This window comes from Malurus melanocephalus, unplaced genomic scaffold, assembly GCF_030028575.1.
Source record: "Malurus melanocephalus ecotype Western Australia unplaced genomic scaffold, MMel_1.1 scaffold_22, whole genome shotgun sequence".
Classification (NCBI taxonomy): Eukaryota; Metazoa; Chordata; class Aves; order Passeriformes; family Maluridae; genus Malurus; species Malurus melanocephalus.
In genome coordinates, this window is record NW_026623254.1 from 4,171,853 (window position 1) to 4,197,601 (window position 25,749).

A 25,749-nucleotide genomic window follows, 5' to 3' on the forward strand; every position below is an offset into this window, starting at 1 on the left:
CAATTCGCCAGTTCAGTTGTTCTTTGCAGGGCTCCAATAAAGAAGTGGGGGGAAAGCTGGGCTAAACAGAGAGGAAGGCAAAAAAAGGGTAATTTAAGCAATTTTCCAAATGTGTAACAAAGCAAACCCTTCATTTGAAAACCAAAAGAAACAAGAAAAAAATCAGTTCAGTTGTTCTTTGCAGGCATTCAATACAAATCGCCAGAATGCAAATATACTCCCATCCTTGGGAATAACTGTTTTCCTCTGCAATATTTAATTTCATTTATCAAGCTTCTTAGTACAAATTAAGTTACAAGGTAATCAATTAGATTGAAAACACAGCTTGTTTCATTGTTTGAATTTTGCGCTGTAAGCATATCCCCCCTAATTTAACAATTAGCTAATCAAAAACCATGAAGTGTTTATGTAGCTTGGCTTTTTGTCATTCAAATTCCACTCGTGGATCATTGCAAATCAGCCAGAGGAGTCCCAGCTACGATTTTAAAGCGTGGCAGAAAATGCACACAGGGAAGAAGGGAACACAGAGAAACCACAGTGTGGTGCTGGGGTTTGAGAAAGGAAATGAGGSCTCCAAAACCACAGCTTTTCCAGAAAAACAGACAAATTTCCCGAGGGACTGCAGTCTGTTTTCTCCTGGAATGCTTTCGAGGAGGACTTCTGCAGAAGCTGCTGCTTTGCAGGGTTAGAGCAGCGTGGAGAGGATGCTTTCACACCCAGAGGAAGCTGCAGCTGCTCTCTGCAGATTCAGAAGGTTTTCCCATGATGTGGGGGTGTATCAAAGGCAATGAGCACTGAGGGAGTCCCTCCAGTGGGAAACTGCTTGGTGGGAAGGAGGACAGAAATAGGAGGGGTGTTTTGGTTTGGGYTTAGTTCAAGTCGTTTAAATCACATATAGGGTTTAGAACTGAAATGAAAAGTGTTTGTTGTCTGCATTATATTTGTGATTTAGATGTAACATATTATCCATACAACAGCCCAGTAACTGTCAGAGGGATCTTTAGAGCTCCTCCTGCTTCCACAAAGGGAACAGCTAGATAACATTATGAACCCTGGTCATATATTTGTTACTTTATTMGCCACAAAAGGGAAGCAATAAATCYCTGATTGCTGGCCACTGAGGRCRWGTTTTATTAAAACAGCTTTGAATTGGTTTATTTGCTGCTGTCCAGCAACAATTGACTGCAACATGGGAATTACTCTCTGCTTCCCACAAAAGCACTTCGGTACAAAATTCAGGACTAAAATTGCTATGTAAAACTGAAGYATGCAAAAATAATTCTCACCAACACAGCAATATCCTTTGCATTCATTTTATAATATAAAGACACAACAGCTATATCTGAAGGGTCTGGGAATGTAGCTGGAATGTTCTCTTACCCCACACACACATGCAAAGGTCCACCCCTATAAGTAAAACATAGAAGAATCATACACTGGGAAATTCAAATTAACAGAAGGCWACACTTCAATCGATTTTGTGGTCAGAAGAGTCCTGCTGTATTTGCAGACAGCATGGAAAAGCTGTTCTATACGTGGGTGTAAAATCAGCAGAATTACATGTCTTACATGGGAGAGAAAGAGTCTTCTCAGCTGCTCACATGAAAAYCAGGAAGAAGAAAGATATAAACAGATGGTCTTGAGATTTTCGAATTACAAACATTTTTGGCAATATACAACTGGAGGAATTCCAAACATTTGTCACTTCGACATCGCTCCACGGTAAGTAACGGGATTTTGGAACTTACAAATTCTGAAACATGCTGCAATCTGCATCAAAATTATCATTCAAGGAGTTAAAGTCAYATTTCAGAATAGGTACCAATCTAAGAGAAGCAAATCTCAAAGGGCATAAGGAAAACTATCTTTAAGTGATGCTTATTCATAAATTCACTAAGATTCTGCAATAGAGCCGGAAGATTTGAACAACTTCAAGCAAGCAGGGCACGCTCACACTGGTGCTGACACTGTAAAACTGAAACCCACCCATAAGGATAAGAGGCAGAGTGCTAAATACAGCAACCCACAACATGAAGAAATCCTCCATTCCTCAAAGGATCATTACCCATAAAATTCTGTCTCCATTTGCAGGAAGACTGAAAGCAAAGGAACTTTGAAATATGTGTTTCTCCTTTGTGGCTGGTCCGGGGGTTTTTTCATTTCTTTTGAAGAACTGCATTTCTTTAAACATTCAGTGCTTTASGATATCTTATTTTATCATTTGCAATTCTTATTCCTAGCAGGTTATTAAAAAGGGTTTAGCTAGCACTGGAATGCACAAAAGGTGTATAAATAGAACTGAGTGGGCACCTCATGCAGCAGCTCAGAGCAACATGTGTGTGTGCACATGTCTAAAACAAGCGGAAGCTTTAACATTTGTAGCCTTTCAAGATCTTASATTTTCCTGTGCTCCCACATTTTGACTTCCAGAAACTRGAAGTGAGGGCTTGAGCTGATAATTTAATGAGTTCATTATCAATGAYGCACAAATATTTCAYTTTTKAAGARRAAGAAACCCYTCCTCATTCATGRGTTTTRAAGGAAGAAAGATTATTTAAAAATAAAGGAACTCACAGGAACTTTGTATTTTAACTCCACAAATGTAAAGTGTATCAGTGCTCCAGGCTCCCATTTTACATCAGGTAAATGAACAATGCTCAATTCCACAGCTGTAATTGTCCCTACCTTCTTATCAAAGTRCCCCACAGAACCTTATCAGATTCAAAAAAGAAACGCAGGTAGAGAATCACATACTTTCCACCCTCACCAAGTTATTCTTCCAGGGTTTTCCAATGTGGAAACTGAAAGAGAGCTGTAAAAATCTCTGGGGCAAGTAATAACAGCTAAGGAAAAAAATAGGAACAGAGGGGATATTCATTTCATTCCACAGGACGGTGTGGAGGTTTCAACACTAAAATTTCTTTCGGAATCTGAATTTTGGCTTGAGTTCCCAAATTCACATATTCAGTGCAAAACACCCAAGAAATTTATTTTAAACTCATAAGACCAACTGTAAAACAAAAAATATGTATGAGAAAAATATGTATGAGAAGACAGGGTACTTGACACTCGACAGAAAACAGCAATGAGGAATCTTCCCCAAGACAGAGCTAATGTGTCTTAACATGACCCAAACTATGGTTATATTTTCAAAAGTCTTAGCTCATATAAACCAGAAATAGAAAGAGTTGCTGGGTTCATTACACAGGTTATATGCCACCCAAAATTAGAACTTCTGTCCAGTGACGTGAATCATTTGTATGAGAAACCAACTCTTAAAGCCAGAAAATAAAACCAGTGCTTACTTGTTATTGGTGGGTCCTGTCGCCAAGACATCCGACTGCAGCTTTGGGAAGAATCCTTGCTCGTATTTCCCCTGGCCAATCTTCATGTCGAGCAGGTGAGGGTGGATGGCTGTGTGGTCAATCTTCATCAGCCTCTGCTCGATGGACTGGGCTGCAGGTGACAGTCACAGGTGAAAACTGCGGCACCCACACAGAGGGCACACGCTGTGGTGACAGCAGTGCTCATGCTCAGAGCCCTGAAAACCCACTACAAAGTTAAACAGTGACCKTAAACACGGGAATCTGCCACTCATATGAGTGAGGAGACACTTGTGCTGGTGGTTTTTTAATTCTGCTTTTAGTTTCTTTACCCAACACAACGAGCACGGTGCAAGCAAATTAGCTGTTAAGCAAGCAGGGATTTACAGGATGCATTAGGAACTGGCAAGAGCTGTGTAATGTTTCTCTGCAATCCCTTGTTTGGTTTTAAGGGTTCTTGAGCAGAACAGAGACCTCCAAGGCCAGCTGCAACCCCTGTGGAATCGACTGGGAACCTTGCTTAGTCCCAGATACATTCCCTGGGCAGATGCATGGCAGGGACACCTGAGTTTTGCAAATATCTGTGATGATCCTGCTCCTGAAATCAGATGTGCCTTTACTGGATGACAGGCCTTCAAAAAGCACAGCTAACAGTGGTATGACCTGAGCAGCATCAAGAAGATGAAGAAATTCTTGGAAACAGGGATGATATGGTAAGATGGGAGAGGGCTCCATGGGAATCTCAGCTCCACCGAGGGTGGTTCAATCCTTTGCTTCAAGGACTTGAGGGTTTCAATCTCAAATCTCAAGCAGGATGAAAATAAAACCCGTCACCCTCTTAACTTGTGAAGAACTGGGGACAGGRGGTGCATGGGGGAAGTCAGCATTTAATTAGCAACTTTAATATTCAACCCTATAGCCCCTCTATTAAGGGGCAGGCCTGTTCTTTCAGCATATCACAACCAGTGAATTCATATACAAAATGTGCAAGCTAAACCCGTTTTCCATTTGTCAAGAACAACACAGAAGTCATTTCCTATTTTATAAAACTGTGATGGGAAAGAAACTGTCACAATATTTACATATATTATAATCAGAAACTCAGCAAAGGGTTTTTCCTCTTAAAAAAAAATCACTTTATATGGCTCCATTCTGGAGAAAAGGAGTGAGCAGTGTGGGGTCAGAGGGTTTGAAGGGTTCTGAAAATAGTTAAACAAACAGGTGCTGGATCAGTGTTGGGGTCACATATACTGTGAATGGTAAATATGAAGGAAAATTTGCATTACTATCAGTTTGTTGCTTTTCACAAGACAGAAAATGAGGTTCTGGTGCCACAATATCTGCCAAAACTAGACGCTGAATAGACAGTTCACCTGCAAATTAGAATTGGGTTTTAGACAGAAGAAGTTAAGTAGGCACAGATTTCTATCTCTGCCATTTTTATAACAAGTAAAAGACTGAAGGAGTTATACCAAAAAAACCCCAGGAGAAATGTGTTTGCCCTACCTTACTAATATGTGTCCCAACAAATTTAAGAGCATAACTTCCCTGTATTACTTAGAAATGAAATAAATACTCGCACAAATATTAAGTAGGAAACTCAAGGCTAATTTGCAAACGCATTCTGTGACTGCAATGGAAAAAAAAAAGAAAATACAATCATTCAGTACAGTGAATTGTTCATTACCACTGAACCTCTATTGCTGGAGGTGCTAAATATGCCAYACAGGATTACGTCCCCAGCACCCCCTGCTGCTGCAGCCAAATGGTGTAAGGCAAAACAAGGTCTTTTTATGGGAAGGGGGAGACAAGGCCAGTGGAGCAGACACGGGGGCTCAGCTCCTSAGTGTGGCTGGCACCAGTCCCATCACCAGTGTGAAGGAAAGCTCTCCTGGCAATGGAACAGGAGCTGCCTGAAATGAGGAACTGTGAGCCAGCTCCCTTTGGGTTTGGGTTGAGTTTATTAAAGGCACCAGCCTAGGAGAGCTCAAAGGCAAGRTAAAGGCTCCTTCCATTTCTGTGTTTAACAGCGGGCTGAAATTTTTGCTTAGATGAGATAAGGACACTGCTGAGTCCTCCTCAGGTAGCTCTAGAACTTCCTCATCAACTACAACACTCATATTACTGAGGATCTATATTTCTTTGTGGCTGACATTGTACTTYTGAATATTTTACCAGCCAGTCTGAACGTACCTGCTTCTTTCAAAGTGCTGCATTTCTGGTAGTTGGATGTCCGCAGTGCAGGGGCYCTGACATTGTATAACCTTATTTTCTCAATTCGGGAGTCAAAAACCCGTAGAAAAGGGTCCTTCTCTTCCCACTGGGAGATTATCTTATTGTCTATGAAGGTTGCAAACATCTGTGTTTCGATGAAGTGTGAAAGGAATGGGAGGTAAGGCTCGGGTTGGTCCGAAAGGAAGGAAGCCTGAAATACAGAAGAGCTCATTAGTGCCACGTTCCTGCATCCCAGTGACATGTCCAGCCATCCTGGGGCACAGAACTGATCCAGCAGCCAGCAGGAAGGCTTGGACAAGGCTTCCCCACCAGAAAAACACTTCTCAGAGAGGTGTGAATCCATCTGCAAAGGGTTTGGTTCACAGCTGTAAGAAATAAGCAGTCAGGGAGGCTTTGTGACAGCTGGAACAAAGGGAATATGGAGTTACTGAAGCAGTGCTCATGCTGCCTGCTTTTTCAGAGCAACCTAGCAGCTATCACCCACAGGAATAAACTCTGTGCAGTGCAAAGCAGACCATCACATGTGCCCACGTGGGACCTCTGGTCTGGCCATCCCTACCTGGGGCCATATCACTTATTAAGGTGTGAGCATGCATACAGTGCTCTTCAGCTAATGCTCTTCGTGATGTTACACAGGGCAATTAATCTKGGATTTCCAATTAGAATTGACAGCGTAGCTAAGTCTCTAACTGAGCTTTGAAAATCCTAAACTTAACAGCCCATTTTATTGAGCAAGCACTAGCAGCAATTGCCTAAATAACCCCATCCTTTTGAACGCTGCACTGTTTAACACCTGAATACAAACAAACCAATAAAAGGCACAGCAGCAATTTTTTTTTATCAAAAACTGGCCCAGATCAATATTCAGTCTGTTCCTCACTGTTTATCCTTCTAACCTTTCACTTAGAGAAGGACTTGTATCTAAAAAAGCTGATAGCAAAGGGCACTATCTACTCTGCAGGGTCACTCAGCAGCTGTGCAAGCTTCCCAACATKTCTCATTCCTTTTGCCATCCTCCCATCTCTTTATATCCCTTTTTCTAATCTCAAGGGATTCCTTCTCCCTCCTGTGCACACACCCAGTGGAGTCATAGCAGTACCCTTGTGCTGCAAAAAAGTGATAACCTTCTTCAGAACAACACTACCCATTACCAAAAACCTCTACGTGAAATTAGGAAACACGAAGGACTCGTGCGTATGTCTCATGCATATAGCTCTCCTCTCAACAAACAAAAAAAAGAAAGAAAAAGAAGTCACTTTGCACTGCTAGCCTTCCACCAAGCCACGAGAAGCCTGCCAGCTTGGTTTGCACAAGCCAGGATGGCCCTGAACAGCTCAGGGGATGTGCTCTGATTCACTCTGGCAGGAGATCGGGCCCTGTGTAATGGAAATGGACAAATCTCTCCATGAGGCAGATGAGGAACGGCAGATGAAAGAGGACCTAGGCTATATATACAAATACAGCTACCCTCCCTCTCTCCCTTTGAGACAGAGACATGAATACATAGCTATCTTTACTTTGTCAAAGTTTTGCATTTGTTCCCTGTTGGTCAGCCACGACTCCATGTCGGGGGCAGCCTGGATGACAAAAGCCTCGTAGTCGGCGAACATCTGCGTGAAGCGGTTGGCGAAAACCTCGCGGAGCTGCACGTTCAGCTTGTAGTCCCTCAGCTCCAGCTCCTCACACGACAGCTTCCCCTCCTTCTCCTCTGACAGGGGGGTGGTGATGGTCATTTTCTCCATGGTCACGCCYGTCCTCTTGGCCAGGGCTTGCAGGCGGGCGATGGTCTCGTTGCCTTTCAGCAGCTCGTACATGTTGAGGGCGTTGCTGGGGATGTTCCCGTTCTTCTTGTCGTTCACCAGGTCGCTGAGAACCAGGTTCTTCAGTTTGGTGGCGCTGTCGCTGCAGTGCAGGTTGCCCTCYGGAGGGATCCCGAACTGCAGGAGAACCTCTGAGATTTCCTGGATAAACTCCAGCTTGTTGGGGAACTGGGGGAACTCCTCTGGCAGTTCAATGAAATGGTTATCGATGTCGACAAAGCACAAATTTGCCTGAAACGCAAAGAAAAGTTTCAAAATGGACACTGAGCATTGAAGAGGCCCCTCTGGGATGTAGCCTTTTGCCCCAGGGTGCTCCCAGACAGAAGGGTAAGGCCACTTCAGCTGTGCTGTCCAGCCTGTGACATTTCAGACTTCAGTAAAGCCGAGGGCCAGCTGGACAACCAATAAAGGCTCCTGTCCTCTCCCTTCTTCCCTGGGACTTCCAGACCCTAAACTTCCCAATACAAAGATTTGATATTCCCTCCCAGGACACACCACCAAGCAGAAAGCACAGCACCACTTTTCAGCCCACGTAAACACCTTTTTGTGAATTACTGCATCTCACAGACCCATTTCTTTTACCATCACCCAACTGCAAGAAGCCTCTGCAGCTGTGCTACCAAGGAATGAGACGTTCTGTGAGAAAGATGACAGTGCTTGGAGCAAAATTACAGCAGAGGGTCCCATAGAAATCCTTTGGGATCATGCCTGAGTACAGCTTGTCCATTAGAGGCCAAGCTCTATTTCCCCACTGCCCTGACCCCCCTGTTTCCATGGAGGCTTTTAACACTGGCAATTCCTCTGCCTGAGATTTAAAGAGTGCTCTTGGCTTTGCTGTGAATAGAGATGGACCTCAGCCTGTAAGATTAAAGCTAAGTGAAGACATCAATCTAGCAGAGCAGGTACTTTTACTAGGAAAGTGTCGATGGAGGGATGGAAGAATCCCACATAAAAATTAATTACATTGCAAATGCACCCTCAGGAATAAYAGCAGAATGAAAAACAGTAATTGATCTTCTGAACGGCGGCTTACATCTGAAATTCGCTGTCTGAGTGCACTGTGCTGAGTAAAATCTTAAAGCAGGTCAGATTCCCAGGGTGCTGAGCTCTGAGGGTTTTACCCTGGCAAATAAAACTGCAGAACAGGAGATGCAGAAAACTCACAGGGCAGCAGCAGGTCTTTGTTAGCCTGATGTGGCCATGAGCACAGCTCTTCYGCCTTCTCCAAGGCACTTTTAGAGTTCTTTACTTCTTACCAAACACCCTAGACTGACATYCAGATTATGTGAAGATAAATTATTTCTTTTCCTTCTTTTTTGAAAAGGTTAATTTTCAGCAGGACAATACATTCCACAGCAAACATGTTTATAATATATTGGATATTTCAGGGATGTGTTTATTAACATTAATCACTTTTCACACAGATACTTTAAAGGGCATTAGGATTCATTTTGTAAAGCAGAAGTGTGCCTTCAGCTTTTTCATATTAAATTTAGTCTTTTTCATATTAAACTTAGTCTGTACAAAGAAAGGCATTTCTTCACACAAAACGATTTGCTKTATTTAACTATGCAGCTATTACAGAGTTGTGGTATGCATCAGTACRGTTCTTTAGCTCAGGGACTGCCTTCTTATCTATCAATATTTCATTTCAAAGGCTTTTTAATTTCAGCTCTGCATATCATTTACAAAATTTGAAAAATGTGATTTGGATGCAGAAAACCCTTGGGGAATTGGTCTCACTTCTCTCTTCAAAAACATCTGATGATTGAAGTTAATGCAGGGAGATTAGTAACCTTAAGACAGCATGATGGCCAGTTGTTAGAATTTTTATCTCTAACAAACAAATGGTTTATATTTAGAGCAAGAGCTTGAAAAGCTAGCCCCTGGCCTGAACAATAAAGGAATTCTAAAGCAAACAGCATTTCATTTTCATCACTGCTCGCATGCTGGGGAGTTTTTATTTTATATTGTCTAGAGGAATTTGAGATTCAACATCTTCCTTACTTTCTTTCCCTCTCCCACACTTACAGGACCTGTGGTGTCGATAAATACTGATATTTTTCACTCATTCGTTAAGCATCATGGAGGGGGCAGATTCTACCCTGCTATTACTCTTCTCTCCCTGGTGATATTTGTTATTCCAACAACACTGCAATATTAAATACTGYCACATTAAAATTCTAATTTAACAAAAATGACAGCTTAATCTGCTAACCGAAAGCATGTGACAAATAATTTTAAAAATCACAGTAATTATGTAATATTACCATGGCTTTACTGAGGAGCATAGCTAGGGAGCAGCTTTGCTTTCCTGCCAGTGCAGATTTCATGTGCTTTGGTCACTGTATCCGTGAGTAAAATCTGATTTGCAGTTTCCTGCATCCCAGGCTGGCTCAGTCACATTCATGCAATACTTAAAACAGAGATTTATTCAAAACAGAATTGTCCCTGCCCTGTGTGCATCCCTCCACTTCCACACATGAGCTCCCACTCCTACACATTCTCCTTGCTGCTGCTCCCACCTGCATTCCCAGTCAGWGCAGGAATTTGGGAGCCTTAGGGACTCTGTCCCCAGGAGAGGTGTCCTCAGTGCTGCCAGTGCCAGAAGATGGTACTGCTGTATGAAAGTGACTCCTGGGGCTCCCACTGATTTTAAGGAGACACCTAACTTTAAAAGCATGRCATGCTCTGGTTCCAGTCACCATCTGGAATGCAGACAGGTGAGCCAAACCCCAAAGACTCTGCTGTATGGCCAGTAAAATGTGAAGCAGTTCTAATCACCTTCACCACACTTTGAGGAGAAAAATCCCCATTTCACTCTCCACCACCACCATCACGGATTTAACCCTCACATTAGGAGGATGACCTCTCCTTCCTTTTTCTCCTCTCCAATACTGCTCACAGGCACAGTATTAATGCAAACCTGGCTTGTTTGAGGCCAGGACACTGGTTTGGTAACAGACTTTGACCCAGCCAGGACCACATGAGCTCACCAATTATTAAGCAGGCATTTCAGGACAGCACCCCAAAGGTGACACTGACCTCCTGAGGCAGCTCCAGCTTGGAGCGGTCGGTTCCCTCCTTGGACTGCAGCCCCATCAGGTAGGGAACAGGAGCATCCAGAAAATGCAGGAGAGAGGCAGGAAGGATGGGGACGTACACATGCTGCCACTGAAACGGGAACAGCAGCGTTGTGATTCCCTCTGCCACCGTCATCAGGCGCTGATAATCTGGACATGGGGAGAGAGAGAGTGAGAGAGAGAGAGAGAGATTGAATTATCTCCCTGTGTTCTGCTTTTGAGATCTCTTTGGCAAGGACATCAGTGACAAAACAAAACAAAAACCATGGTTATAGGATAAGATGTTTGATAAACAAGACAGTGCTTAAAAACCTTAAACATTAATTTGTTAAAACTCATCACTCTCATAGAGAAATGGCTGAGCAGAGATATTCTCACCCTATCTAGATCTACTCTGTCATTTAATTAATTCATTAAAAGGAAACCAGATTCTGTCTATACTACAGGAAAATAATACTGTAATTCCATGTATTTTTGTAAGGGAAGGAGAGAAAAAAGAAGTGAACTTCAAGGAAACATTGTGGTTTCTTGCTTACTCCTGCCTGCCTGCTTCTGCTCCACTTGCTACTATTTCCAAGGCCGAGTGCACTTTCCAGTAGACTTGTCTTGGCCACATATCAGCAGTTTACAGTCCTTAAGTATTTAAAAGCACTGCTTTTAAGTTAAATCCAAACGGAAGCCTAATATAAATTTAGTTCTCAAATACATTCTGTGTAGCCAGTATATTTATATCACTTTACTTTCCCAGATTTTATTTAATCCACTAGTTCACTGCTTTGCAATATTTTGATTCTAGTAAGCACATCGTGCATTATTTTTTAAATGGAAATGTTTTTGGTCCAGCTGAGCTGGATGTTTCCGAATTTGGGTAAGAGCAAATTATTTATCAAATACCCAGCTGGCATGATGCAATCCTACAAACTATTTACTACTACAAATGAGGGCACTCCAGGAAATTAAAGATAGATTCATGAACACCCAGGTTCTGAGTCAGGTGAGAAGGTTTTTTCCTGCAGCCCCACTGACTGATTTTGCCTGGAGAGGAGCCCGGCCTGACCCTTCCAGTTTCCTGAGCATCCCAGCCTGAGACCTTGGCAGACATCAACAACAGCAAAAGCACTGTCATCTGACACTGCTCAGCTATTAGGAGGTCACTGGGAAGATGCTCTTGAATAAATATGCAAATTACAACAACAAATTGCATAACCCWTTCTCCTTGCTAGCACCTCTCTGTGGAAAAGCAGCCTCCATCTGCAGAAGGTCAGGTTGGCAGGGCGAAAACATTTTTCATCAYGTCTTACTAATAGCTATTCAGTCAGCCTTCAAAATTATTTTCRTGCATACAAGCCAGTCTCAAGGTTACACCTCCAAATCACTCCCAGGTACAGAKCAGTCACTTAGAATCCCTGCCCCTGCAATGGTGTATAATTATCCACGTGCATTGGTTGTCTTGCTGAGGAGCACTCACACAAACTCAGGTTATAATCCTACTGGCATAGTTGAGGAGTCTCCTAACATTTTATAACTCTGAAAGCTTTAAAGATTAAAACAAAAAAAAAAACCAAAAAAACCAAATAAAAAACAACACCAAAAAAACCCAGAGAAAGTAGCATGCCTTAGTATGTGAGACAACTTCAAAGTGTGTTCTGATCTACACAACCTCATGAAGAAACAGGTCTTGGCAGCAAAGTTGCAAGGACCTTTTTGGATAAGGGCATTCAACTCTGGAAATGCATGCTGACTTCTCTCTGGTACTACTGACAATATTCAACATGGTCCCTGGCACAAATTTTGTAACCAATTTAATAGGAGAAAAGCTGTTTTTAAAAAACAAAAACAAACTAGTGATCACAAAAATATTACTTTGTTACCATCTAGCAGTGGTTGTCAGTGATAAGCAGAGATAAAGAACATTTATCTACCCAACAGTTTTCACTGAAGAGAGGGAAGATCCAGTTTTTTTCCAGAAAAATTATATTCAAAAATCTGTAWTTTTTTTTTGTTATCTGTTAGAAAATAACTGTAGTTTCTTCTTTAATGTACTTTCAAGCCTGTACAAGGTTAGGCACCTATCATGTAAGGCCTGAAATGATTTTTAATGGAGAGATTCTTGTGCCTGTCATTTGAGGGATGTTTACATGGTTACTGAGGACAACTAGAAACAAGGGATTGAGGAAACAGCCTCAAGTTGTGCCTGAGGAGGTTTAGATTGGACATTAGGAAAAAATTTATTCACTGAAGGGATTGCTGAGCATTGCTGTCCAGGGAAGGGTTTGASTCACCATCCCTGGAGGCATCTAAAAGAGGTGTAAATGTGGCARTTAGAGATATGCTTTAATGCTGGGTTTGGCAAGGCTAGGTTTACAGCTGGACTTGACTATCTTAAAGGTCTCTCACAACCAAAATTATTCTGTGGCTCTTTGTGTTCAAAGCTCAATCTCTAATTTTTGCACAGAACATTTTCCTGGCAAAACTGCTCAAGGAGGATAACTCAAGGGCAAAGTGGTCCCTGGGGCTTTCAGAGCCTCCTAAGAGCAGCTGAGCTGGATTTGGTGCAGTGCTGCCTCTCACAAAACCTTCTCCTGAGGGAAGCAGAGGGCAAYAGAGCCAAGTTTAAAGACTCTGGATCCAGCTCCCTTTGCTGGCACCATCTGCTGGGGSCCCTGGGCCAAGTGTCCCAATTCCCTGGCAGGAATGCAGTGGCTGCAGGACCTGCTCTGCTGCAGGCTGGCAGCTCTGCTGTATGGGTGCCACGTGCTTCTTCAAGCGCTGGTAACACTCACATGCTCATGAGATATAACACAGTRCTTAAAATGCAAACCCTGAGCCTCTCCTGGGGAATTATGAATTGCTATTTTCTGCTGGAGGTGGAAATGGTTTCAGCATTTGAATATCAATTCCCTATAAATGTTTTTCTGGAAGAGGACAAAACTYRACCATTTTTTGTCTTGATGTTGCYTYTCYSTAASACAATAACAGGATAATAAYCAATCAGAAATATCCCAAAGAGCTYWAAGTTCAAATACAGGCAATGACTGAGAAAACAAAATGAAATAATCTTCTTTTCATTTCACAGAATGGGAATAGAAGCTCTGGGATGCTAAGCAATTCACAAAGCTCAACATAAAAGTTAATTTTCCTGCCACAAAGGAATCTGRTATCTCAAAATCCTTCCCATTCTGCAGCAAAGCAAAACCAAGATCCTCTGAGAGGAGAAAGAGACATCAATGTTATCCCTGCCCAAAACAGCTACGAYCTTATTCAGGTCTTTGGCTATAATTGAACAGAAAGGACTTTCACCTGGCACCTTCTCAGCAAATGCCCAATCACAGGAATTTTGTGTCTAAGGCACACATGCTCATTCCACCCAGGAACAGTGCTCCTGCTGGGAACAGTGTACTGTTATTCCAGTTTCAACACCTCCAACCCTCCCAATGAAAGCACAACCTGGCCATTTTTCAACTCTCCGTTCCAGTAACCCACCAAAGGTAGGGCAGGGAGCCGACCACAGAGCTGCATCTTCTAAATCCAGTCCAAGGCTTTAAAAATAGACTGTGCTGCCTCTTTTTCCTTTTGAAGTTTCACTTTACGTACAACTTGAAAGCAAYTGGAAGTGTTTGAAAAGATGAGTTACCTGGACACCACTTCCTTTCCTCTACTGCTTTTAGAACGTGCATAAAGGATGCAGGATAAAGCTCTGCAGCTTTGCAAAGCCACATATTTAAAAATGTATCCCGGAAAATTATGATCAGATGGTGTTCTCCAAGAGTATGCACAAAACAGTTGTTGGTTTGGTTTATTTTGTTTAAAGACAACAGAGGGAAAGAACCATCAATGAATTTTAATGGATAAAAGCTAATTCAGAGGGAAACACCTGAACAGGCTTTAAAACATTCTTGTGACCAASAGTTTTTCCACATGCTACCTCTTCAGTCAAAGTACTATAAGCAACTGTAGTTCAACTGTTTTTTTTTTTGGTTTTTTTTGTTTTTTTTTTGGTAACAAGATATTAATTAGATGATCCAGGTATATTGGACAAACTGGAAAACAAAAATATTTTGCTTTGAGTTCTGAGTATGAGTCAGAAACAGCACATAATCAGACCAGTCTTGGTTCTGGGTACCTTCAGATCTGTAATGTTTATATATAGCACACAGCAGATGAAAAACAAAATCTGAAATTCACATTTGAGACAAAAATTGTTTACGAAAGCAAAGGCTTTCAAATCAGATCTCAACAGCTCCACAGAAGAAGCACACACAAGTGCTGCAGACATCAAAGCACCCTGGAAGCTTTCACCTTTCATCTGGTTTATGTGCTGGCAGCTGCAACAACTGACAAGCCAGGCCAGGTGACTTTCAAGAGATGTTCACATAAAACACACCAAAATGGTGCAGGAGATGTTTACTCAGCACAGAAATCACCTTGTGGCAGTGCTGCATTCAGGGAACCTGGGCAGGTGCAGTGAAATGGGGTTGAAACCAGCAGGCTGTCCCAAGGAAATGACCTCTGGCATCTCAACACCTGCCCTTCATCCCTGATGGATTTACAGAGAGTGATGGAGCACGATTTACACAATAAAAGCAGAGTGGAAAGTTATGCAAATATGAAAATACAAATTTTCTTAAACAAAAGGGTCAAGACAGGCCTGCATCTAATTGCCAGAATTRAGAATTAGCCTCTCAAATGGGGGCCAGCTCTACCCCAAGGGAAACATCCCAAGGCCAATATTCACTGAGGCCAATTCCTACCCTTTTTCCTTGTTGGCCAATGCTTGATGTAAAAAGCTTCTGCTTCAGTAAATTTCCATTTATACAATTTAGCTATGTCACAGCCTGCCATCAGTGGTCCAGCATAAATTAATTTATGATTAAGAGCCACCTCAAGAATTATCTCATTATTACCAGCATAATAAATCTCTGCAAACAGAGCAAAAGTCTGTGACAAGGCTGACAAGGTGCCAGCAGGACACATGAGGAAAATGCTCCTGAAGACACAGGGAGCCCCTTGCTCTGCCCTGTGGCTGCTGGGGAAGAAAGGACTCCCCAGGCAGCAGCAAGGTGATGGGCAGGACACAGATTCCAGCAGGGAACAACTTTGCTCAGGACCACTTTAGGCTGCCACGTTATTTATCTGGCATTTGCTGTAACTGSACTGTAAAGGCCTGCTTTAAATTTCTTCCTCTCGTTCTTAAAAGGTAAAGATGTTTCCTCATGGAAAACAAGATCCCATTAATAAAAGTGGAGAGCTTATGGTGAGTGTGCACAGTGTTAAAAGCAGTGACCCAGTCTCCCTTTGCAGCTCACTGTGAACACAAACAGGAATAGAGTTTGGGCACAGACTGGAGCCAGCTCTTTCTCCTTCTTTCCTAGTGCTTCAAAACTCTCACTTTTTAGGTCATACTGACTTTGGCTAACAAAATTGAGYGACTTTTAATTAAAAAACAATTTTGTCTTTTCACCTAAGTTTAAAAGGAAGAGTATACATCATTCTCTGATTATTCTATCCAAATATTTGTCTCCTTTCCAGGGAAACACGCACTGCAGCCTCCTCTGAATGTGGCTCTATTGAGGCCCTAAACCCAGGTCTCTTCCACAGCACAGACAGATTTTGTCCCCATATAAATTGTTCTCTGCAATAACTTCCCACTGATTTGGATGAATTCTAGTATGGAGGGCAAGTATTTAAATAATGAGCAGAAGAGCAAAGATTTTCTATGTAACTATTTGGTGTAAAAATGCTTTAAAAGGCAAACACATTACRCATGTATTAGGTTATAAAAATCTCCCCCAAAACAGACTTCATAAGAAAGATTTTTCAGGCAAAACGTTTTCTAGGCAATGACTTTATGTATGCATAGTCATTTGTATTATAATTTCCTAGATCAAAAAAAAAATAATGCAAAGAATATTTCAATCTTGGAGGAGCAATTACTCAAGCCCTTGGAAAAACAACTTGGAAAACGCTCAAAATTATAATGAGTRGAAACAGCCTAAGCTCTAAGAAGTTTATCTCTGCCGTTCCCTCTCATGCTTAAATCCCTGGAAAGGCAGACATAGGAAATGGATTGCTGAGGTTTCCACAGAGCTCATGGTTTAATTCATCTCTCTCCAGCAGGAATCTCACACCAGTGGTGTTTTGTTACYTATCCTTTAGAAATTGTAGTAGCTATTGCAGAGAGGACACAAACAAGACCTTACATCTACACAGTTGCATGGGAGAGCTGTGTCTGAATAAAGGGCACTTCCAAGAGCACTGCAAAGACTGCACCCTAAAGAATTGCAGGGAAAAAAAAAAAAAACCTAATCCCTCCCCTTGGTTTTTAAAGTCCCAGTGTTAAAATCTGGCTCTATTTAATCTTAAAAATATCCTCTACATGCAGAAAGGTGTAACCTGAAGCAACACAATGCAGCTTCCAGTGCTTTCAGGTGCAGCTTTCCAGATCACCTTTGCAGACCAAACTTGGCACTTCCCATCAGCAGCAGTTTTGATTAACTCCCTGGAAGTCCATCCTGTCTCCATGAACAGCAAGGGCTGATCTTTTCAGTCTTGCCACAAAGGTCTCTGCCATTTACCCAACTATGAAATCCAAAATGTATGGGAACAAAGCAGATTAGAAAATGATCATCATCCTTCAGCCCTCTCTGCTTGACTGTCACAGGTGTAAAATGATGTTACAGTCCCCTACAATTCCTGCACTTTCCCAGGTGAGGGGATGCCAATCACCTTTAATACACTATCAACAGTGATGTCAAAGATGACWGTGGCAGCCATGGTACAAACAGCCACCCACTGCTTCTGTCCCCATGGCAGAGCTGTGCCAGACAYCCTCAGATCACGCTGGGAACACGTCCAGGGCAAGCTGGGTAAAGTCACCCAACACCCTCACATCTTCATCGACTTGGATGCCTTTGTTCAGCCTGCTGGAAACATTATGCCTCAGCTACAGGGTTAAAAATAAACTTTTTCATCCTCAACTCCTAGATCCCTTGAGAAAAACCACTCCAGAAAAGCCAGTACAGTCCCTGTGCAGACTTCCTTCCAGCCCTTTGCTGCTGTTATCACCAACGAGGCTCACTGTATGGTCAGGATTATTCAACAATTTATATTTTCACTCAACTTTCCAAAAGAAGCATCTATACTTTAGAAGAAGAGGAAAATTTTTGGCAAGCTTGAAATGAAAAGCTTCCTTCCAACAGGTTTAATACAGCCACAAAAAAGCCAGCTAACATTTCCCATACGTGTTAACAGCAGCTCTCTCACTGAAACAATTTAGTGAACTGAAGCAGGTTTTAGTCCAGCTCTCATTTCTTGAGTATTACAAGACTAAGTCAATGAATTGTGATTTTATGTAAATAAAGCTGCTTTGCTTGAAATTGCAACCAGTGGATCTTGCACTGATCACTTACTGAGTTTGGGAAGGTTGCAGGAAGTCCAGACCTCTGAAAACACAGTCCAATGAGTACCATCCTCTTTAAGGATGGGAAGGAAGGACCAACTTGCAAAATTCCACTCTCATTTGTTATTCTGGAACAAGAGATACACCAGATACAAAAACTTTTCATCTTTTGCCTTAAAAGAACTTGAGAGCTAAAAATGTATTTCTCCSTGGTGGATCTCAAAGCTGAAGAGARCAGATTTCAGTGCTACCTGTGCTGGTTGTAACTCAAAAAGGAAAATAGCTGCTGTTTTCTTTTTCAGGAATTGCAAGACTGACATTTAAAAGAAGCCACAGTGCACAATTAGCCAAGCACTCAGCTAYCAGGGCATGCCAAAACTGAGGCTTTGCACTTGCCCTTCCCTCCACATTCCTCACCTCTGGGAACCAGAATTACGCTGCTATTTACATAATCACAGAATTTCYCTAATACAGCTATTTACTTCTCCCCTTGCACCATCAAATTGTGTCTATATTGGACAGGGTACTAAAGGTCATGCCAAGGACACCCCTAGATTCACAAATAGGACAGAGGGAAGAYAAAATTCTGAAATTTGAAGGGTGGAAAGRATTACTTTTCAYSACCTCATYTTTCTTTMAARAAACCTCCACACAATGAAACAAAWCRAAACAAGTAAACCCTTAAATTATAACCATTAATTAGARGAACAACACTTATTTATATAATAAACAAATAAAAACATCTTAACACTTATTWATCTAACTTCTGGCGGACGTGAAGRCTGAGTCAAAATTATTTAGTGAATATTTTGTATCTGCCTCAWTGGCTACAGCAAAAGTAATGCATGTACAGGTTGCTCTCCACATGGAGAAAATATTAMCAAAATGCAACCCAACAAGCACATTTTTCCTAATGCAATTACCTGTCAGTGGGAAAGAAAAAGTAAAAAAAAAATTCTCAGTTCTCAGTGAGCCCACAAGCAGGGAGCAGGGTGGGATTGATGAGCAGGGATGGGTGAGAGGCATTTCAGTGGTGCTGCTGTTTAACATCAAACCCCAGTGTGAAGTGGCAAAGGCAGCACGATTCAAACCAAGAAAGAAAGGGGATGAGTCCACACACACACACAGAAGCAAGAGGGAGGGGAAAAGCAGCCTAATCAAAACTAACAGCAGGATTTCTGCCCACACTTCAAACAGAGAGAAGATAAAACCTTTCATTTTCAGTTCTTGAAAGCAAACCCCTGGAGTCCATGTGGAGAAGAGCTCTGCAAAGAACTATCAATCCTTTGAATTCAGCCATTTGCAGAAGAACTACCCTCTTTCCACCTCCCTGAACATTTTCCCCCATTCTCAGTCATTTAGYTATTAGCATTACCACTACACACTTCCTGACCTTCTCCTTTATATGACAAACCCAAGTGATCCCTTTTGGAGCCTGAAGGTTCATTATCCACATCCATTTTAGACAATTTCCCATCCTCTCTCCCCTCTCCATTTCCAGCTGTGTGCTGCTTGAACTACTTCTACTGAGAAGTCCAGATATGCAGCATTTTTTCCTCTTTTCCATTTTTTAAAGGACACCTCCTGGCTCCAGCTTTTTCATTTGGCTCTGATGAAACCACTCCCCCCACCCCTCAAAATTTTTCCCTGATGCACATTTTCCTAATTTAGGGTCAAAATCACAGATGCTGTTTGGGAACCCAAATAACATGGACAGGCTTCCAGTGAGACATAGAGAAACCCCCAGAAATCTGAACATCCCCTTGAAAGTCAGGAGGAAAATTTGAGCTTGGCATCTTGGCACCAGAATATCACCAGGGCCAGACTCACAAGAACCAACATGGTACAGGAAACAGCAACATGGGTGTGAAATCCCATAGCGTGCCCAGTGCTGTCAGGATTCCCCAAATCTGCAGCAAGAGAATTGCACTGCTATAGAAAGAGACAACCATAAGAGAAAAGGTTTTCAAAACCAGATTTTCCAAAGCTTGCTGGCACAACTCAACATGGACAGGCTCTGTGCAAGCAAATTCTGCCAATGTAGCCCTGGCCAGCTGCAATTTTAGTATCTCAAAAGGAAATACTAGCACCCTTCTCAGCAAAGTTCCCAGATATCTCAACCAAATATCCTAAAAAGGAATAGCCTGTAACTCCACTCAGTCTCAACCCAGCATTAAATCTTTAGCCTCCAAGTGCTAAAAAACTCTCACACATTTTAACAAGAATATATCCATCATATACAGCGAGGAGGGAAATTTCATCAATCTTCCATACGYTGCTGAAATTTGAAAAACAAAGTAGCAAGGGTGTCTTCTGCAAGATGTATTATTTTCTGCTGGCATTTTTGAAGAAGATAGGATTAATTTCATGCTGTCTTGCATGATCAAGGGCAGTGTGAGGATAATAATCAAATGTATCCTATTGCTAGCTGCCACAAGTGATAAATACAATGCATAATTAAACAAGCAGCACCTAGACTGCCTGGAGGAAACAATTATTTAGCGCTTTCATTAGGACATACTCATTTCTCTCACTTTTTTTCAGTTCATCCTCCCATTTCAAAAATCAACATTAGTTTCATATAATAACACTAAATTCTAYGAGCTCCTGTGGCTGCAGCTGCCCAGGAACTGCTGGAAAAACATACATAGCTGTATGTTATGATAAACATACATAGCATACATAACATGGATATGTTTATGATTAACATAACGCATACATAGCTGGATGCGTGCCCACCTTGAGAGTACAGAAGGATCTGCATCTCCAGAAGAACACAGGTGAAAACCTGGACCAGGTTCTCCAAGCCCAGCAGCTCGAAGACCTCTCTCAGAGGGTAGTCAGAAAGGGGAAGCTCGTTGGGCCCAGGTCTCTGGCAGATGATGGGCTCGTAAACCCCATAAAACTTGAGCGACCTGCCCGGGGGCGGCAGCGGCACCTCGTAGAGGATGTTGTGGATGTAGCTCTCCAGGGGCAGAGGTGGCGGCTGCTGGGACGTCACCGCCTTGTAGAGCTGGATCAGGAACTTCTTGCAGGCTTGCATGAAGGGCAGAGGGGTGATGAGGCAGATGCACTTGGACACGTAGAGCGTGTCCCTGCTGATGTCGTAGGAGTTGTAGCGCTGCAGCTTGGCGAGGGACGTGGCGTCRCCCTCGTCGATGCTGCTGGCCAGCGAGTCCATGCTGCAGGAGGAGGAGGCGCAGACGCTGCTGTACTGCTCGGCGTTGTGCATCTGGTACAGCGTCTGCATGGCCGTGCAGATCTGCTTGCTCGTCACCTCCTCGTAGAAGGTGAGCACGAAGCCGTAGGTGCGCGAGCCGTCCTCCCTGGTGATGAGGAACGAGTGCAGCTGCGGGTCCCTGTTATCCGCCTGTGTCCTGAACGACAGCCCCTTGGGCATACACAGCTAAGAGAAGAGAAAAAAACCACAGTTACCCAAGACTATTTTATTTTGTTATTTTTGCCACTTTATTTTGGTTTGTTTACTATTTTATTTTGCTATTTTTGCTATTTTATTTTGTTGTTTTTGCTATTTTATTTTGCTATTTTTGCTACTTTATTTTGTTGGTTTTGCTATTTTTTTCTGTTTTTGCTATTTTATTTTGTTATTTTTGCTATTTTATTTTGTTATTTTTGCTATTTTATTTTGTTGTTTTTGCTATTTTATTTTGCTATTTTTGCTATTTTATTTTGTTGTTTTTGCTAYTTTATTTTGTTGTTTTTGCTRCTTYATTTTRYTRTTTTTGCTATTTTATTTTKTWAWTTTTKCTATTTTATTTTSTTGTTTTTGCTATTTTATTTTGTTGTTTTTGCTGCTTCATTTTATTGTTTTTGCTATTTTATTTTTTAAATTTTGCTATTTTATTTTCTTGTTTTTGCTGTACAGGCACCTTCTTTTTATCCACTGCATCACAACAAGCCATTTAGCATCAAACATAAAAATTATCCAAGAACAAACAGACTAAAACTAGTGATACTTAAAAGGGAGACAGGACTGAAGAAAGGAAAGCAGCCTCCCAAATAACTCATCTATTAAGTCATTACGACTCGTTTTCATTACTTGCTGAAACTCYTTTCACTGCTGAATAGTCTTAGTGTCATTTACTTCAGCATAATACAAAAACATCCAGTTTTGCTCTCATTTACATATACCATGCCCACAGCACTCTAAAATCAGAGTCAAGGAAGCATCTCATACCAATGAATTTAAATTACACAGACTTCTTGGAATTCTTTGATCTTCCCTAACTTTCTGGGGAAAAAGCCCAACAAACAAACCAAACCCCAACTGACTGGCAGCTATTACATTCACTTTCTTCTCTAAGTGCTACCAAATAGCTCAGACTGGGAAAAAGGCGTGGCAGGGAGGGAAACACCCAAAATCTATGAAAGCCTCATTTTTGATTTACCACTCAGCAAAATCCCTTGCAGTGATTCTGCTACACTGGGTGTTTCTCTGAAGCATGGCCCTGGTGATATATCGAGGCATTTTTCCAGACATTCTTTGGGAATGCTATCAGCCATCTAATACAAAATGACAAACATCCAGCAAAACTTCTTTGAATGTGCATCAGCAGGAAACTCCTCGTGTTCTAGCTAACTTAGTATGTTTATAAACAAAGAACTAAAGCTTTATTTGTACTAACTGAAGAAATAAAAGGAAAGAAAAAAAGGGAGAGCCTTCAAAGTGTTCTTTCTTTTCAAAAAGGCAACAGCAGAAGCCAACTTTRCCACAGGATGTAAACTTAATGCACRACTGAGTGCATCCTCTAATGTCTCACCTTGATCAGGAGTAAATTCTTCCAATGCTGGAAGAGGTCAGGAGAAATAATTATATATTTTCAGGCACATCCTACCATGAACTTCAGCAGTGCACCTTGCAGAGACCATTTCACAGCCTGATAAAGTTGGGAATTAGGCAAGTGGCCCAGACTCACTTCACAACAGGCTATCAGGCCCCTAAATTATCTAGGACAGCTCTAAAAGGTAATGTARAGGGAAATAAGCCTGGAGTTGGCAGAAGAATTTAATTCAATTGATGGGCTTTGCTGACACAAACCATGAAATTGCAGCTTGAACCATTCCTGAACAGCAGCCACATTTTTATTCAAAAGCTTTATGGTTTTTATTGAGGCATTAACAGCAGTGCCATGGTTAAGGCTTCTCCAATAAAGAAGCAGTAAAAATCCTTGTTTCACACTTTATTTGAATTTATTCTGCACAATAAATATCTCTCTTAACCTCATTTTTGGCAGGCTTGCTTAATAAAAATTTATATCTAGAATGTAGGCTTTCAATGGAGGCTTATCAAAGCCAACCAGGCTGAAATCATAGGTTTAAATCTCAGTGCTACCAGAGATTATATTTTCTTCACTTTACAGAARAATACCTGGATAAGCAAATTAGATATACTATTACAATCAGGAACAGATATGCATCAGGGAAATTCAGATCAGCTGAGACAGTTTCAGAAGGCTGTTTAAATAAATTTCCTCCAAGCCTTAATTATTCTTTCCTCATCCTTTATATCCTGGGTAAGCACACAAAAAAGGGATGCCCATCTACTTACTTTCAGCCACAGCCTGACACATGCAGAATATTGACCTTTTAAGACCATGACTGCAAACCCTGGCCCAGAGACTGCTGTTGTTAGACTTACAAGAGAAAAAGCAGAGGGAAAAAAAAAAAAAAAAAAGAGACTGCTGTTGTTAGACTTACAAGAGAAAAAGCAGAGGGAAGAAAAAAAAAAAAAAAACCAAAAAAACAACAAGATGGGAAGGTATGAGGCAGGAGGAATGACCAGGAGTCACTTAAGAAGCCAAGATCAAAAGGAAGAGCCTGCACTCATTTCCCAGCAATACAGAAAGCTTTGAATTTGTGGTTAATGCATGAAAACTTTCATCTTAGGGACTCGGACATCAATCACTTCCCATCTCATCTGTGTCACACATGCCACAGGAGAGTGTTGGGGGAGAGTGGCTTGGGATGTGCTAAGGGGGACGAAATCTCAGCCTGCTGCAATGAATCTGGTTCACTAATGCTGAGAACAGCCAGTAACCTGCATTGCATCTCTGCATAAACACTGACAGCTATCCATGATCAAAGGACAGGATTTTGGTTTCCAGAGCACTGTACTGTTTATATTTAAATGTATCCATCAGCAAAAAAAATGTAGAATTCCACCATATTTGCAATATTATAACCAAGATGGTTTGAAAAAACAAAAGGAAGCTGCACCAGGACTGATAAAAACATCAACTAATCCATAACCTGCCTCTGGAAGTGACAAGTAGGAGAGACCCTTTGCCCAAGCACAGAGGAAGGACACACACACCCTAGAATCCCTCCCTCCTTCTTCTCCCAGCCATCATCATTTACATTTATTTCTGAACCAAAGGCTCCCCTGGACCATTGCCCACCAGCACTGGTTCACCTCTTCTCCATTAGATCCTTCCTTTCACTTTTTAATTCTCTAYATATTTCTCACGTTCACAACATGCCATGGCAGCAAACTCCATACCCAAACTGCACTGTAGGTGAGGGGGTGGAGAGAAAGATSCTTTTGTTTGTATTAAAGCCTGCTCCTTCAAATTCCACCAGGGAACCTTTAATTCTTTCATTTCAGTACATGAGACATTGAATAGATAACGCTTTCTTGAACTTCAGAAATACAGGCAAAGATTTATACACTTTGATGAATTAGAGTGCTAAAACAGGAGGCTCATTTCCTAAAAAATTCTGTGGAACTTTAGTTTGGTACAACACTTACGTGCAGAATGACCACAGAAGATAGCATGGGATAATCACAAAAAGCAGTGATGGGAAAGACACAATTCCCTATTAAGAGAACTCTGTACTTTGACACGTACTTTGAAACAGAGAGAAAACATGACTCTTTGGCAGCTTGATTGCTTGGGACTTCAGGGGGCTATTTTTAAAGCGACAGGATGGTTCCAGAAGGCAATTGAAATTCCTTAGGCATCCAGCAAAGCCAGAGTTCTCACAAGTTAACCTTCAAGGATTTATGCATTTTCTTCTTGGAGGAAAATTGCTTCTGGAAGCTCACATAAAGCAAACACATAGGCAGAACTAATACAGCAAGGCAAGATCAGAAGGCCAGTAATTGCCTCAAGGGATTCTGTGGAGGTGGATATTACTTTAAATGATGTTTCAGATCAAAACAATAAAGAATTTTTCCAAAAGATAATTTAAAAGATCATTAAATACTGCTGCTGTTAGTAAATGCTTTTTTTTTTCTCCAAGACACATTGCAAATGAAAGATGTGTTCTTCACATATTTGATTTTAGTTGAATGCAGCTCAGTTMAATTATTTTAATAGGTCTCTTGCTGGTTTTAGCATTCCATTTTTTTTGTGCAATACTATGATCACACTTCATGAATATTAGATATTTTCAACTGTAACGTGAGAGATAAATAACACAGCAATTCCAGCTGCTTTATTCCTGCTGCACACCCCTCATCAYTTCATCCCAGAACACCCCCAATTAAAAGGTAGAACTAAGAGCATAAATAGCCTTGACAGGTGAGCTATTACCATGCTAACTGCTGACAAAGCATCACTGCCAGTCCTTCATGCCTTCTGCATAAGCAGAGTGATGTGGAGACCCTGCCCAAATATCACCCACCTCCAGCAGGGCACATCTGGAAGCAGAAGACAGAAATCCCCAGCTGTCAGCAGGCAGAGGGAGTGACCCTGCTCATCTCTGCCTTTCTGTGTGCAGTGTCACAGTATCAGCTCTCTGCCTGTCACTGCCACTTCCAGCTCCTGTGTTTTCATGGTAAGTATTTGGCACAATGATAAAATTAAAAATTCAGTGAAGATTGAGATGAACTCCAGATTTCTACATCTTCATGATCGCACAGAAGT

At 41.7% G+C, this 25,749-nt stretch overlaps 1 protein-coding gene across 1 annotated transcript in view; it reads right to left on the minus strand.

The window, feature by feature from the left end:
• The window catches only part of DENND5B (DENN domain containing 5B), a 102,738-nt gene that overhangs the window by 27,984 nt on the left and 49,005 nt on the right, over positions 1–25,749 (minus strand). The window contains exons 5-9 of the mRNA XM_057389996.1: positions 20,600–21,266; positions 10,424–10,611; positions 7,076–7,609; positions 5,517–5,748; positions 3,306–3,456 (exon numbers count right to left, since the gene is read on the minus strand). Coding sequence (XP_057245979.1) covers positions 3,306–3,456; positions 5,517–5,748; positions 7,076–7,609; positions 10,424–10,611; positions 20,600–21,266 — 1,772 coding nt within the window. The remainder of the gene's footprint in view (positions 1–3,305; positions 3,457–5,516; positions 5,749–7,075; positions 7,610–10,423; positions 10,612–20,599; positions 21,267–25,749) is intronic.